General features: G+C 37.8%; 1 protein-coding gene across 7 annotated transcripts in view; it reads left to right on the top strand.

Annotated features, from left to right (window-relative positions):
* pum2 (pumilio RNA-binding family member 2) overlaps nt 1-17,051 on the top strand; it is a 115,959-nt gene that overhangs the window by 43,527 nt on the left and 55,381 nt on the right. For all 7 annotated transcript variants that reach the window (XM_089118419.1, XM_089118413.1, XM_089118417.1 and 4 more), the window contains exons 6-10: nt 260-432; nt 1,045-1,336; nt 5,413-5,506; nt 5,919-6,023; nt 7,606-7,742. In XM_089118419.1, the coding sequence (XP_088974545.1) occupies nt 260-432; nt 1,045-1,336; nt 5,413-5,506; nt 5,919-6,023; nt 7,606-7,742 (801 nt within the window). The remainder of the gene's footprint in view (nt 1-259; nt 433-1,044; nt 1,337-5,412; nt 5,507-5,918; nt 6,024-7,605; nt 7,743-17,051) is intronic.

Genomic DNA, 17,051 nt, shown 5'->3' with positions numbered 1-17,051 from the left:
AAATAGGTTTTGATTTAATGACAGCTTTAAGTAGTAAAGATGCATATCGCATGCGTTTTTTGTATGTCAAATTTCTTCTCATTCTTTAGAAATGTTGCTCAGTCATCACCATAAGCTTCTTTTCTGATGAACCTGTAAGCGTAGACAAATTTTATTATATTAGATTAAGATGGCTTAATGTTTCATTGACAACCTAAAGTAAATTTGTCTCATTCTCTCATGGATCACTGCATTTAACTTTGATTGATGGTGATTCCAGGGTGGAGCAGATGCAGATCCAGATGGCTTGGAAAAGAGTGATTCAAAAGAAAAGGCTTTACCATTTGAGGAAGACAAAAGTCCTGAGATGAAAGTTGGGGATGAAGGGGATGCCTCAATAGCAAATGCCAGAGGATTGCTGAACGGGATGGACCGTGACTGTAAAGACTTCAAGTATGATAGTTCTTTTCCAAGCAGAGTTTTAATTGTCAACTGTATTAACATGATTTTTGTTTTTAACTTGCTATTAAGGCTGAAACTAGGCCATTGTGGAATGAACTGACTGGTTTTGTGAGTGTGACTGAGAACATTTGAAGCTTTAAGGGAGATGGTGCATTGAGAAAATTAAGTTTCTGATCGGCATCATAGCCAATGATGGAACAATTTGCGATGTAATCCTAAACAGCAGAAATCTAAAGGTGTATTTTTTTAGTTTTAAAAATACTCTTATCTCAGCTTAGTATCCCATTCATTGGTTAATTATCCCAACATGTGTCAACACTGGATGTATGAAGGCATATGACCACTCTGAAACTATCTTAACTAATGATGTGAGGTTGGGGATGGGATTATCTATCTGACCAATACTGGTGGCATAAAAATTGATGCTTCTCCTTGAAATCCAAAACTATGTATGCCTTATTAAAACAAATTTAAACTGATATTGAAAGCTGTAAACAAATAAAAACTGAGATTTCAATAGGGCAGTGATTAGTGACCCTGCAACAATTTCTCTGCTTCATTATTTAAGTATACATACTTTGATTTAAAACTGATTTCCTTTAGCCCCACCCCAGGCAGTCGCCAGGCATCCCCCACAGAGGCAGTTGAACGTCTGGGCCCCAGTCAGGCCGGTCTGGAAATGATGGTGCAGCACCACCCGCACGCTATGCAGCCACCCAACGTCTCAAACAAACCACCCACCGAGGACTTCCAGAGCCAGGAAGCCCAGAACATGGGCGGCATGGAGCAGCAAGTGGGCATGGAGTCACTCCAATTTGACTATGCTGGAAATCAGATTCAGGTGGACTCATCTGGTGCTCCAGTCAACCTGTTTGACTACAACCCCCAACAGCAGGTACAGCTACTCATTTAGGGCTGGGCGATATGACAATTAATATTTTAAAGGTGCCCTATAATGGTTTTTTTATTTATTTTATACTGTTTCCTGGGTTGCCCTTATGTTAGTATGTTTTTTAGATCAAAAATAGTCATAATTTAGAAATAAAAGGCATTTTTCCTAGCCTGATTTTAGCCTCTGATCTGAACACTCTGTTGGAAGGGGCGTGTCTGCTGTGTGTAACCGGCCTCTGCTGTGATTAGCTGACATGCTTGCATATGAAATAGCTATGTATTACATGTGAAACTCTCTCGAATAATTTTACTACAGCTATTATACGTTTTTACTATTACCATCGAGATTAACGAATCGTGAGATGTTTTTGAAGTATTTAGATCTATTCCCATCACACAAAATGTTGTTGTGTTGAGCAAGCAGAGGACAGCCTATCGATCGCGAGGATGAAGATAATTGCAATGCAGTTTCTGCTCTCTCTAGTCTAATGCTTTTTCACCAATGCAAACACGATCATTTAAATACAGTTAGAGCTTTGTTGTGCAGTGTAACGTGCGTCATTGAATTCATAACAAGTTTGGCAAGTGTCCAGATAAACTCGCGCTGTGTGGAAAGATATTGATCGCTTTCTGTATATAATTTATTCATTATTATTATTATTTTTTCATCCTACTAAAAGAAACGATGTGAAGTCCCTGGCTTGACTTAAGGCGGGCATACACTGTGCGATGTCTGCGATTTCAGCAATGTACGTACTCGCACTCAACGAGTAAATCGCATGCGATGGAGGCAAAGTTTAGGATTTATGTGCTCACACTGTACGGTCCGATCGTCGAGCTGCGACTTCACTGCTCACACTATACGTGTAATATCTGCGATAACCCCCTGGATTGAGCCTATTTACGTATATGTATACAGAGATATTGTTAAAACAAGCATCTGCTATCAATATCAGGATGATTTAGCATTTTCAATGTATGCATTTAATTATTATTAGTATTACTGTATTATCATTATTAGGGGAGGCCTATAGGCTAATTGTATTATTAAATTGATCCGCTATTATAATTAATTTGCCACGCAATATTTTCACAGCACATAACCAACATGCTGCAAGGATAATAAAATATTACATAATCTTACTCCTAACAGGGCTCCAGACTGCGACCAAATGGTCGCATTTTGCGACCAAAATTTGAGAGTGTGCGACTGAATTTTACATCCAGTCGCACATGTGCGACCAGTAAATTTGCCACACGTTAAACGCATGGTAAGCGTGGAAGGGGCGCGTCAATGAATCCGTGACAAGAATAGCGCGCGTAAGCGTCTGTGGGAAGGAGACGGAGACAAATATCACAACCTGATGTGCGTCTGAGCAATCAGCGATCTATCGACTCGTTAGTCGTTACCTAGCAGCGAATGCAAACAAAATGAAAGCGGAACGAAAATACGCCACTCATGTATGATTAGGACCGTGGAGCAGCAGCTGCGATCCGAACCATAAAGCCTCAAACTTGCCAGTCACGGGCCGATCTTGCTCACGCAACTACTGTTACTAGGAGATCCAGTGAAGAAATCCATTGAATTCGCCTCAGAATTAATAACATCAACACCACGAGATCCAGTGAGAAACACTCCGATTCGGCGCAGAGTTCTATTATCAGATCAAACAGCGCTGACGTGGAAACCAGGAGAAATAAGGCTTTCAGTCCACAAATCAGCCTAACAGAACCATGCATTTAGGCTAATGTAGTAAGTTAACTCTAACCATAAATATGATAATGTGTAAGAAATAGTCAAATGCTTACAAGTAGCTTACTACACATCTTTTCCCAGCACTTCAATAATATCATATATAAATGTTTTATTTTTTTGTATTTTTTATGTGATTACCAACGCATTTTTTGTTCAACCTTTAAAGATTGTCCTAAAAAGAAAAATTTTAAGATGTTGGAAAACTCTTATTTAAACACTTAAAAAAAAATAATACCATTGTAAACAGTAGGATGTTTATTGGCTATTTTCACTCCATGTACATATTTTCACTACTTTTATTAATTAATATTAAGACATTATAAATGATAATAACTAAAGTTAATTTCATCTACACCCTAAATTAAGCTTAGTGATTTATTGTCAGTGCTACCAGATTTTTTTTTTTTTTTTTTTTTTTAGTAGAACTCGCTGTGAGTTCTCATTTGAGGTGATGCTGCCCTCAACTTTGAGTCTGGAACCCTGTGAAGTTAAAATAAAACAGCATATCATAATGTTAAGTCTATTTATTATTAAAGAATTTGTCAGTATTACAGTTATTTTGGGGGAAATTTGAATAATTGCATTGCAAGCTGAGTGTGCCCCTAAATTTTCTGCTTGCGCTCCTAAAATTTTCAGTCAGGGGCAACAGCGCTCCTAGTAAAAAAAGTTAGTCTGGACTGGAGCCCTGTCCTAATTAAAAATTGTCTAAAACATTTAGGTCTTCACAATGAATTTTAGGCATATAAAATAACTATTAACAGTCTATAATATGTCCGAACATTGCCATAATTAATCATCAATGAAAAGAGGCTTTACATCGCAGGTGGCTTGGAAGACGTGGGTAATATTATCCATTTTGCAACACGAACTGGAGGTAAGCAACAGTAATTTGTAGCTAGTTTGAACTACAGAACTTAAAGATCTCCCTCTTTTCGTTATTTTTGCTGCAGATGAAATGGTTAAACTTCTGTTTTCGCGCAGGTGCAGTGAGGGAAAAAACACTGAGTTTAGGGCAATCGGTTCGTAGCTTTGCTTCAACTCTGCGATATAGTCACGAGGAGCGACAAATTTCTGACATGCCAGAAATCATCCGACCATCCGATTGTTGATCGTGAGAGGTTAATCGCCTCTCGTTTCTCCCTGTACACTGCACGAACACTGCACGATAAATGACGCACGACAAAGCTGAAAATCGGTCCGACACGAAAAAGAGTCGCACAAGTCAGAATTCGGCTCAAAATCGGACGAAAATTGCACAGTGTATGCCCGCCTTTACTGATACATAAATTTTACATCAGTAATACATAATTTTGAGTGAAAGATTAACGTTACCTGTCTGAACTTGAACAACATACTCGGTCCGAGGCCAGCTCTTGGCAAGTTGAGGATACAGTCGTCGGTGAAATGTTTGGAAATATCCAGAGAAAATAAAATTAACCCATTGTTTCTTCAGAGGCTCGGATGAAGGAACTAAAAATAAAAATTCTTTTGTGTGCATGTGAGCTGGTGTGTGGTGAGTGTTCTGGCGCACTATGGCAGCCGTCGCATCATCCAGGTGGATGCTGCACACTGGTGGTGGTTGAGGAGATTCCCCTCTCTATGTAAAGCGCTTTGAGTGCCGAGAAAAGCGCTATATAAATGTAATGAATTATTATTATTATTATTATGTGTACATCCAAACACTGATCAATTGCCATGCTTCGGCTGCGCAGCTCCGTCTCGTCTGACACTGAACATGGGCTGGCATATGCAAATATTTTGGGTCATACATATTAATGATCCCGACTATTGCGTCAGAGTCGGTATTATGTGGCGATTTGCCTGTTTTTCAAAAACGAGATTTAAGTAAGAAGGAGAAAACAATGGTGTTTGAGACTCACTGTATGTCATGTCCATGTACTGAACTCTTGTTATGTAACTATGCCAACATAAATTCAATTTCACATTATAGGGCACCTTTAAGGTATGAACAGTTTTATTTTTACGAGAACGATTTTATTTCATGTTATTTATTTTTAATACAAAAAAAAATCAATTTCAGAGATAACTAAGCAAATTACAAACAATTGAACAAAGGACTGAAGGTGTATTTAACGTAGTAAGAAATACTACAGAATGTTAAAATAAAATGCTGCGTCTTTACTGTATGAATTAAAGTTTCTTTTAAAGATTCAATGTGCACGGATCTGATATACTGACTGGTTTTTACTCAACAAATCACAAACATGAATGGTATTGTGAATTTGGAGTATTTCTGATTGCTGCATAAGCAGAAGAACAAATGTCTCAATGAAAAGATGTAATAACTTAACTTTTTTTTTTAGTTGTTCCAGAGATCTGGTCATCTCACAGTTCAGCAGCTGACTGCAGCACAGCAGCAACAGTACGCACTTGCTGCAGCCCAACAGCAACACCTCGGTAACATAACCTCTTTCTGACATTTACTTTCATACAGAGACTCCCTTATCAGTCTCCATTATCCTTTTTCCTCAACATGGTGCTGATCATACATGTTTTTGGAACATAGAATACATGGTATTTTTAGCTTAATTTTATTTCTTATGGCTGGGGAAAATTAAGTGTCTCACTCAAGACTCAATTATGATGCAAGCTTGTGAACTTGCTAAAAGCTCAACTCTAAAGCTCAAGTCTTTAGCTGCCAAAAACTTGACCAAAGTGCTTTTTACCTGTAATCTCCTGCTGATTTTTTCTTTGAGTGTGTTTAGTGGTTTAATTTTATTGTGCATGTGTATTTTGGGGTGTAACCAGCAGTCTCCAAATTAATCTGTCCTGTGTTTGAATCTAATGCTCTGTTTTTTCCTCCCGGTAGGTCTTGCACCTGCGTTTGTGCCAAACCCTTACATCATCAATGCTGGCCCTCCTGGAACAGACCCTTATACCGCTGCAGGATTGGCAGCAGCCGCAACACTTGCAGGTATATGCATGTACACACTTTATAAAAATCAATCATAGCATAGACAATCCTGGGATCTTAAATATGGAGAGTTCAGTCTAAAGCTCAGGGACGTGCACAGGGGGGTTGCTCAGGTTGCCCGGGCAACTGCCCATATGCCCTTCTCGACTCAGGTTGCCCTTCTGAGGAAAAAAAAAATCGTACAATGAATGTAGAATTTCACGTAGGCCTAGACAAAAAATAATATAAAAATCGCAAAGCCTCATTCACTTCCAAAAAAAAAAAAATTGAAAGTCAAACTATTTCCACGAGACCATAGACTGCACGCGACCGGTGCGTATGGTAAGGCACCGCAAATCACTCAGGCCGCGCCTCCATCTCGTGTCGCGCGCTAATTAATGTGTACGAAGTCCATGACAAAATGAAGCGAAACTATCCTTCTCGTCACGAAAAGAGGAAGAAGAAAAACATGAGAGTGAATTGTGGGAACAGCAGTCAGGTAAACTTGTGTTCTGTCCTCTCTAGTGTCAGCAAAGTTTGATGGTTTGTCTGGGCAGGCAGTGCATCTCTTGCATCACTTTTTGCCTGACAAAAGTGAGAGTAAAATACCATTATTTATTACGTTTTGTTTTTGATAAACGACAAAGTGCAACAACAGTGTTTGTTTACTGCAGCTCGGAGAACATAACCGCGTCGCGTGTGTTGCGTTCATATGCGCGTGCACGAAATGAAACTTCGCATTTTTCAAGCAGAAATGTGGAGACCAGAGAAATACCGTACAATACGTGAATGATGGCACTCCCAATCAAAGTACACATTATAAAGACACTGATTATCTAGTCTCAGTGTAGTTAAAAACTCTAAACAACTGCACTAATTATGCAAGATATAAACCAATGTATTGGCAATTTGACATTGATTGACTATTGATTTATAGGCTATATTGAATTTAAAATGATGATTAGATGGACATTCTGGTCAATATGAATGCAAATCCCCCAGTAAATAACCATAAATCAAGATTTGCTTTAACATGCATAAAAAAAAATTAAATAAAAATCATAGGCTACTGATTCCGAAAATACCCAGGCTGTAGAGTGAACCAAAGCTAATCCCAAAAGCCAAAGTTCAGGGTTGTACTTTATTATTTTCTTCTTGTTTATGTTTACGTTAATATTCACTTGTTATCTTAACATTCTATAAAAATGCTTTATTCAGTAAATATTGTTTGTTTGAACCTCATTCTGTTCTATATTGTTGTACTTATTCTTTGACTGTTTTGTTTAAAGGAGGGAGGATTGTATTGGGCGGTATTGAGTGGCAATGGCAAATGGTTTACATGGCATCACAGATCAGGTAGAGGGGCCCTTAGCAGAATTTTGCTTAGGGCCCCAGGGGGAGGTCAGGATTGACAAAAAAAAGAATTGTATTTTTTCCCGAAATCTAAGCGTTTTTTATTTTTTCGAGTTTTTTCCATTCAATCCAGATTATTTCTTTTCAAATAAATAAGGGGGGGGGGGGGTGCCCTTTTTTCAGGTCAGAGCAACTGCCCCTCAAAATTCCTGTGCACGTCCCTGCTAAAGCTCATCATTTATTCCTACAGGTCCGGCTGTAGTCCCTCCTCAGTACTATGGAGTCCCGTGGGGAGTATATCCAGCCAATCTCTTCCAACAACAGACTGCAGCTGCCGCCAGTCATTCTGCCAACCAGCAGGCATCCAATCAGGGACCAGGACAACAGGTTAATGAAATAGCAATATTTAAGCCTACCTAACTTGTTCTGAACCAACGCTATAAACAACACTTAATGTTGATTTAACACAATAAAAAGGGGGGGGGGGGGGGGGGGTTGAGGAAGTTGAATTTATTTTCTTTATTGTATACAGTAAGGCATGTTCAGTGGGAGCACACATGGGTTATATAAAATATATATCACTTCATGCGTTTTTACCGCGTATCTGATTTAGCAAACGATTCCATTTACACCTGGTCACATAAATTCATTTTTTGCAAAATCAATATAAATTCGATCTTTAATTCCTGCATAGCGCATAAGGATTTAAATGAGTTCATGTCACTGAAAGCAACAGATATGAGCTGCATTTTATTGATCATCAGATTTTAAATTTCAAAATCAAAGACCGCAATTAAAGAGCGACAACATCGCTGGTAAGATCATTTCGTTTCTTTACTTTTAATTAAGATTATTGTGTGGTAAGCATCTGCGACATACTTTCACTTTGATTTGTGATACAAACCCAATTCCATAAAAGTTGGGACACTGTACAAATTGTGAATAAAAACAGAATGCAATGATGTGGAAGTTTCAAATTTCAATATTATATTTAGAAAACAACATAGATGACATATCAAATGTTTAAACTGAGAAAATGCATAATTTTAAGGGAAAAATAAGTTGATTTTAAATTTCATGGCATCAACACATCTCAAAAAAGTTGGGACAAGGCCATTTTTACCACTGTGTGGCATCCCCTCTTCTTTTAATAACAGTCTGCAAACGTCTGGGGACTGAGGAGACAAATTGCTCAAGTTTAGGAATAGGAATGTTGTCCCATTCTTGTCTAATAAAGGCTTCTAGTGTCTTAGGTCTTCTTTGTTGCATCTTCCTCTTTATGATGCGGCGATGCGCCAAATGTTTTCTATGGGTGAAAGATCTGAACTGCAGGCTGGCCATTTCAGTACCCGGATCCTTCTTCTACGCAGCCATGATGTTGTAATTGATGCAGTATGTGGTTTGGCATTGTCTTGTTGGAAAATACAAGGTCTTCCCTGAAAGAGACGATGTCTGGATGGGAGCATATGTTGTTCTAGAACTTGGATATACCTTTCAGCATTGATGGTGCCTTTCCAGATGTGTAAGCTGCCCATGCCACACGCACTCATGCAACCCCATACCATCAGAGATGCAGGCTTCTGAACTGAGCGCTGATAACAACTTGGGTTGTCCTTGTCCTCTTTAGTCCGGATGACATGGCGTCCCAGTTTTCCAAAAAGAACTTCAAATTTTGATTCGTCTGACCACAGAACAGTTTTCCACTTTGCTAGAGTCCACTTTAAATGAGCCTTGGCCCAGAGAAAACGCCTGCACTTCTGGTTCCCATTTAGATATGGCTTCTTTTTTGACCTATAGAGCTTTAGCCGGCAACGGTGAATGGCACGGTGGATTGTGTTCACTGACAATGTTTTCTGGAAGTATTCTTGAGCCCCTGTTGCGATTTCCATTACAGTAGCATTCCTGTGTGTGATGCAGTGCCGTCTAAGGGCCAGAAGATCACGGGCATTCAGTATGGTTTTCCGGCCTTGACCCTTATGCACGGAGATTGTTCCAGATTCTCTGAATCTTTGGATGATATTATGCACTGTTGATGATGATAACTTCAAACTCTTTGCAATTTTTCTCTGAGAAACTCCTTTCTGATATTGCTCCACTATTTTTTGCCTCAGCATTGGGGGAATTGGTGATCCTCTGCCCATCTTGACTTCTGAGAGACACTGCCACTCTGAGAGGCTCTTTTTATACCCAATCATGTTGCCAATTGACCTAATAAGTTGCAAATTGGTCCTCCAGCTGTTCCTTATATGTACATTTAACTTTTCTGGCCTCTTATTGCTACCGGTCCCAACTTTTTTGGAATTTGTAGCTCTCATGAAATCCAAAAGGAGCCAATATTTGGCATGGCAATTCAAAATGTCTCACTTTCAACATTTGATATGTCATCTATGTTGTATTCTAAATATAATATTGAAATTTGAAACTTTCACATCATTGCATTCTGTTTTTATTCACAATTTGTACAGTGTCCCAACTTTTATGGAATTGGGTTTGTAGTTTGCCCGTTGGCTTGATGAAGAGATACTCGGCTGCTCATCTGCGGCGATTCGTGCAGCAGTATATCTGGCTATAACATGACATATAGCCTATAACACGCTCTCACACGTTTATTTTTTGGCATTGTTGGGAGGAGTTAAATTTACATATGTGTTTTCAACAACTAGATGCAGTTATACTTATCCAGTTTCATCTCGAATGCGGCCCAGACCACCTCCTGATGTTGTTTAAGCGTTTGGATTTAAATCCGTCTCAAATGTGTTCTTGATCGGATAGCTTTCTTATCACAGAAAATGTATGAAGTGGCCAGGTGTAAACAGCCACTATGTGTTTCCTGATGTAAATGCCCTCCAAAACGCATTCGAGACTGATTTGAATTTATTATCCTACCCAGAATCCTACCCAAACATATAATACACAGATACCCCACACCACTACTAAACCTACCCATGCAGATCATATGCACGTTAAAAACTCGTCTTCGTTTATAAATTGCACGATAAATACAATGCGTTCTATAGAGACGCATTTAGTGTGACGGGGTTGCAATTTAGATTTAAGAATTTAGAATTAAGATTTCCTTCCCATGAATTTCAGAATTCTTTCTCTCATTTAGGCTTAATCATGGCCACAAATTAAATTTGTTCTTTGCTTTTAGTAAATCATGGCCACGTTGTTGACCATGCACAATTTTTTAAACCAGGTAGGCTAACAAATTATATAGTTAACTGTGTGTTTGCTTTAATTGAAATGAGGAAACAAATTATTAAAACATGGTGGTGTTGTGTGGGAGTAATGAATTGTTAATTTGTTGTGCAATCATCATATCAGTGCAACTAAAAATAACCTAGATAACCATTGCCAACACACACATTTTATTTATGGCCCTGATAATCCAGATGCGTTTTGTGGTGGTGTTTGTGCATTCTATCAGTCACTTCACAAGCAATATCATCATTCATTCGTCACATCACATAAACACAAACTCTAAGGTCACTACAACCTGTCAAAATAAAAGTTTGCTATAACTTGAAGAAATTTTAACAAATATATTACCATTGCACAGTAGAGTATTGTGGCAAGCAGGACGAGGTCGAAGGCCGTGGGTGGACAGCGTGAGGGCGGTGATGTGATATACTAATTAGCGACACCAAGGGACAGTACCAGTCTCGTATCTCACAGTGCCTACGTTCTCAATTAACCCTCAACAAACTACTTGTCTGATCTTAATTTATAATACAGAAATTGTTGTCGCGTCTTTTTTTAAAAATTTTATTTATTTTTTTTATTTAACAGTCAGACATGTATACAAACCAATATAGTGCACTAGTGAGCAATCTTGTAAATCCATAATTCCAGAAGTGACATAAGAGTGATTTAAGTGTTTGATCTAAGTGTGTGTGAGTGTGGGTATCTGTGTGTATGCGTAAACAAAGTAACCATTTATTATTTTTTACCATTGTCATTACCATCACCACCCCACTCCCCACTACCACCATATTGCCAATATTGTGTTGGTCTTTTTTTTTTTCTTCCTAACAACAATTGCCATTGTCAATCCTGTATAAAATAAAAGATTATATAATAAGAAAATATAAGCTAACCTTTCCCCACATCTCGTCAGTCCCTATCTTTTCCTATTTTTTTTTTTAATGTGTGTGTGTGTGTGTTATGTACAATGTCTAAAGTGCATTAAATGAGGGAGTATGGTGCGAGAGTGTCTCAAATTGGGACAGAGATGCTGTCCTGTTGAAACCACTTCTCGCCTGTCTTGCCTGCCTTGGTGTTTGTGAGGTTTTCCATATATACATGTTCCTTTTTTTTTTTCTTCCTACTCAATGTTGTGGTGCTTTTAAAAACCCATGAAGAGATAAGGGGGAAATTATTGCAGTAATGATGACAATGACACTTACAGTAATTCAAATACAGCATTGACAATGGTAATATTGATGATTATAATAATAATAATAATATAATAATAAATGATAATGATGATGGCAGTGGTGATCGCAATGGTGAATGCAAAAGACAGCAACAACAGCAATTACAACAATGAAAAAGTAAAAGTGAAAATAGTAATCATAACAGTAGAGATAGCAATAACAATGATGACAGAAACATGTTTAAACAACTAAAATGCACCAATATTAATAATCATGGGTTGATTAAGCAGGTGGGAGGAGTCAGAGTTGAAAACAGAGAAAGGATTCATAGCTATAAGAGGTCAGAAAGTGTTGGACGGCAGAGGTCAGTTTCAGATGCGTAATGAAGGGGAGATGCGTATTCCATTGCAATGAAGTCTGTAATAAGATTTTTCCAAATGTTAATGTGTAAATTATTTCTAGTTTTCCAGTTCATGAGGATAGTTTTCGTGGCGATGGTTAGAGTGATGAGGAGTATTTTAGAGTGTATAGTTTTATCAGTGATTATTGTGAGATCCACCAGCAAGCAAAGGGAAGGCGACAGTGGGATGTGGCAGCCAACTATAGTGGATAGTGACTGTGTGACCTCTTCCCAAAAGTGTTTGATTGGAGTGCAATGCCAGGTTGCATGGATGTATGTATCTGTTTGATTGCAGAATTTTGATTGCAATGTGTGCAAACTTCTGATGTGAAACCCATTTTAGCTAATCTATTGCCCGTGTAGTGTGTTCTGTGAAGTATTTTGTATTGTATTAACTGAAGATTCGCATTTTTGGACATGAGAGAGATGTTTTTACAGATTTGGGTCCAGAAGTTGGCATCAGAAGCTATTGAAAGATCGTTTTTTTTCCATTTTATTGTTGGTAAGTATATGGTCTGAAGTTGGTTTGAAATAATTTTGTATATTTTAGAGAGCAGTTTCTTTGGAGAGGAGATGTTGACCAAGTCTGATATTGCCGGAGGGAGTTCTAAATTTGTATCTCTGATGTTTATTTTTGTCATAACAGAAGATTTGATTTGTAGGTATTTTAAAAATTTGTTGTTGCCAGTTGTGGAAATGGTCTAAATGTTATAGATTTGAAAATATGCTTAATGTGGGTGATACCCCTTTCCGCCCATGTGTGAAAATTCAATGTTTTTTTTATTGCTTATGAAGTCACGGTTGTTCCATAGTGGGGTGAGGTTAGATGGAGCTAATGTAGAATTTGTGATTTCTTGGTGAAATTTCCACCAGGCTGTCAGAGTGGTGGCTATAGTTACTGCATTAAAACGTGTGTTGTTTAATTGATTTGGTGAGGAACGGTATGTCAGTTATATTTAATTTAATTACAGCTTTTATTTAAAAGAATGTTGTGGTCGATAGTGTCAAATGCACAATCGAGATCGAGTAACACTAATCCACGATCAGATGATAAGAGCAAAACGAATCATTTTTTTTACTCTAAAGAGAGCTGTCTCAGTACTATATCGTCTAAATCCTGATTAAAAATCCTTGAACATACAATTTCTTTCTAAAAAAGAACTGAGTTGTGAAGATACTGCCTTTTCTAGTATCTTTGACAGAAGGAAGGGGTAGATTTGAGATTGGCCTGTAATTGACTAATTCTGAAGGATCAAGTTGCATTTTTTTTTACAAGCAGTTTAATAATAGCCAGCTTAAAAGTTTTTGTGCGTGTCCTAATGACAAAGATGAATAAATGATTTTAAGAAGAGGATCTATGACCTCTGATAGATGGTTGGATTGTTAAATTTTTTTTCTCTGATATTATCAGTCAAGTTAAAGAAGTTCACAAAGTCATCACTGCTGTTCTGCTTGGAAACGTCTGGTCTTGAAGCTTTATTTTTTGTTAGTTTAGCCACTGTTTCAAATAAATACCTAGGTTTATTTTCTTCTAATAGGGTTGAAATATAATCAGATCTAGCAGTTTTTAAGGCCTCTCTGTATGCAATCGTGATTAAATCTGACAATCTCTTATCATATCTAGGGCTGTCGACTTTAGTCGTTTAGTCGACTAATTGGTCGATGCCGTCTTGGTTGACTGACATTCTTATTGGTCGAACCGGTTGCATTTTTTTTTTTTTTTTTTACCAATAGAAAAAAAAAATTCTTTTTTTCTTTGCATGATTGTGTTTATGGGGTGCAATATAACATGTATTCATGGTTTTTCATTTTTAAAAAGTCTTATTTTTCATAAACTTCACGTTTATTGTCAGCCGCGCTCTCCCCTGTCCTCGAACGAGCGGTTGACTTCCTGATTCTATGAAAACACTCCCTCAGAAACACGTCGTGGGCTCAGATTGGTTAGCTTGGTTGTGATTGGCTAAACTGTTGTGATTGGCTAAAACAGTTGTGATTGGCTAAACTGTCGCTTACGTTGTCCGGAAAGTTAACGCCCATTACCTTTACGGGCACGTCATGAGCATCGTACGCACAAAAGTTTTCAGATTTATAAAACCGTACCTATGCCAGAACCTGTGCAGAATTCCCTTTATAAATCCCAGTCAGCGAAAGAATGCGCGGACGTGCGTCTCCTCCCCGAAATAACCATATATGGAGATTACAACGCCTAGTTTTACTATGCAAATCCTCATCCGCATATCATTTGCATATGATTATTCATCCACGTGATGCCATGTTTAACGGTAAGACGTTAGTTAAATATGAAATGCGGATGTGCCATTACAAACATTTATTTTTTAGTAGCCTATCCTTGCCTTTTTTTTTTTTTTTTTGAATAAATAAATCAAATAGTGTTAAATACATCTCAGAGAAAGATTTTCTCAATCTTTTCTACTGGCCAAATAGTCTTTTTATTTTATTTATATTTTAATGGAAACAGATAGATCTTGTTGTGCATTATTTGCACGAAACCATTTTTTTTTTCAGACAATCTGCTATTAGCTATCATTTAAAACATTTAAACACAGCATGCCAGAGGAAAAATGTTCAAAAGCATTGATTGCATCCACAACAAATAGAACTGTTTCTATTTATTGAATATAGCCTACATTTTTTGCAACTTCTCAGTAATGATTTCATGTAGGCTAGTATAAGTGTTTAACTCCATTAATGAGAATGGCATATTTCATCTAAATGTTTATATCAGAAGTAAAACATAGTTTAAATCGTTCTTTTATTTATTTAAACTGTTATTGTGAACATGCACTGTATTTATGATTAGGACTCATAATGAAGATTTACGGTTTTACTTCATCTGACGTAGGGCTGGGCGATAAAACGATAACGATAATTATCGCGATATAATTTTTCTCGATAAAACGATATCAAGAGGTCGATAAATGTTCGATAATGTTTATGCGCCAAAAGCGGAACGAAACTCATTTGAACCGCGCGCGCCACACGGAGCATTTATCCGCTCGGCTCAAAGTCCAAACGGCAGTGAGCGCAGCGCGAGCTCGCTAGAGCAGACGCGATTGCTTTGATCGTCTCGCTCAAGACATTCAGCGAGAAACGCTTGAGTTCAGCGAAGAACACAGATGTCAAGTTTAAACCAGTTGCAGATGAAACACAGCTGACAAAAAGGAGTAACACTGCGTGCAACGATCCAGTCAGAATCTGTATTGATACTGAATCCATTTAGCCTACCATGGATTTACTGTAAGGTTAGCCAAGTAATATTAACTGCACCATGAAATGTGGGATATACATATTTAATTGTATAATATCATTAATGTAGACAATTAATTAAATGTCTTATGGAATATAAGTACAGCATTTAATAATGTATTTAATTGTTAGGCCACTGTTTTCATACAAATACCACACAGAAACCATTAAGTTACATTTTGCCATGATAGTGAGGTGCTAAGTTATAGGCTATGTCTGGTTTTATCTGTGGTTATCATCATCTAAATGCATGAGACTGGATGACCAATGGTTAATTTTAATACAACTCAGTCAGAATATTACATTTTACCAATTAAAAATGTGGTCGTTACATAAACCCCCCCCCCCAGAATGTTACTGTTTTTGTTAATGAACATAAATTTAACATTAGCTTAGTATTAGCTTGAGTTAGGATGCAGATTTACTGTCAACTCACTGTCAAATATGCATTTTGAGATAAAACATGTAAATTTAATATTGCAGCCTGCACTGCAAACTGCTGAAGAAATATTTTTCTATTGAGATATTTATTTTAAGGAAAAATGTTTGAATGTTCTACCTCATATTTGTGAAATGTTCACCTGTTTGGCAAGTGTTTGTCATGATATGTTCTGACAATAAAGAGTAGTTTAAAACCACAATTTACGCTCTGGTTAATACAACTTTCACTTAGGAGCAAAAATCTGCCTTTAAACTTGAAAGAAATAAAGATTTGACATATATCGTGATAATTATCGATATCGACTGATATAAGAAAAATTATCGTGATAATTTTTTTTGGCCATATCGCCCAGCCCTAATCTGACGTTAGATTATAGGATATATGTGCGTCAGTTTCACTAAACGGCCCAACGCGCGTGCTGGCGCGGTCACTAAGAAGAAATGGATGTTTGCTTCAGTTGATGATAGGTTTGTGAAATTATATTTTTAATTATATTTCTGTAGATGTATAATTTTCTTTAGATTCTCTGTCTAATAGTGACCAAAAATACATTTAACTCCAGCTCACCATCGATGTCGACAAAACACATACTCATCTAAAAGAGTGCGTACGCATGGTCAAGAGCATCCGTACGGTGCGCACTTATTTACGCCAAGTTTATTTTTTATAAATCCCGATATGTGCGCGGAAAAATGCGGACGCATATTTCTATGCCCATTTTGTGCGTACGCAACGTTTATGCATCAGGCCCCAGATGTAAATATGCGTCGAACTGCAGTATCAGTATGACCCCCGTTGAATCCCGGTGTTGAACTCGTGGAGATTCTGGAAGCTGTCTTCCGTAAAATGCGCAGCACAGAGATAGATTACGATCGTCATTTTCAGGAACATATTCAAACATAAATTGTATCCATTGTTGACGAAGTACAGCGTCCGTGGGAAGTTCGAAGACATAAGACCTGACAGCTGCGTGAACAACACACTCGACGAGCTGCTGGAGCTGCTGAAATATGGCCATGCCCTTTTCTGCTTATTCCGGAGGGAGTGGTTGATGCAAATGTGTGGGTTAGTGACGTACCATAACCCAGCTGTAGTCCCAATCCAGCCGTTTTTGTAGGCAATATACTTCCTGATTTTTAAAAGACGATATCTCTGCTTACACTGAAATTTCAGCTGCAACTTTGCAGATACTGTTCATGCACCAACAG

The sequence above is a fragment of the Pimephales promelas genome, chromosome 13, assembly GCF_988280905.1.
Source record: "Pimephales promelas chromosome 13, fPimPro1.hap1.1, whole genome shotgun sequence".
NCBI lineage: Eukaryota > Metazoa > Chordata > Actinopteri > Cypriniformes > Leuciscidae > Pimephales > Pimephales promelas.
This window is presented reverse-complemented; position numbering and strand designations above follow the sequence as displayed.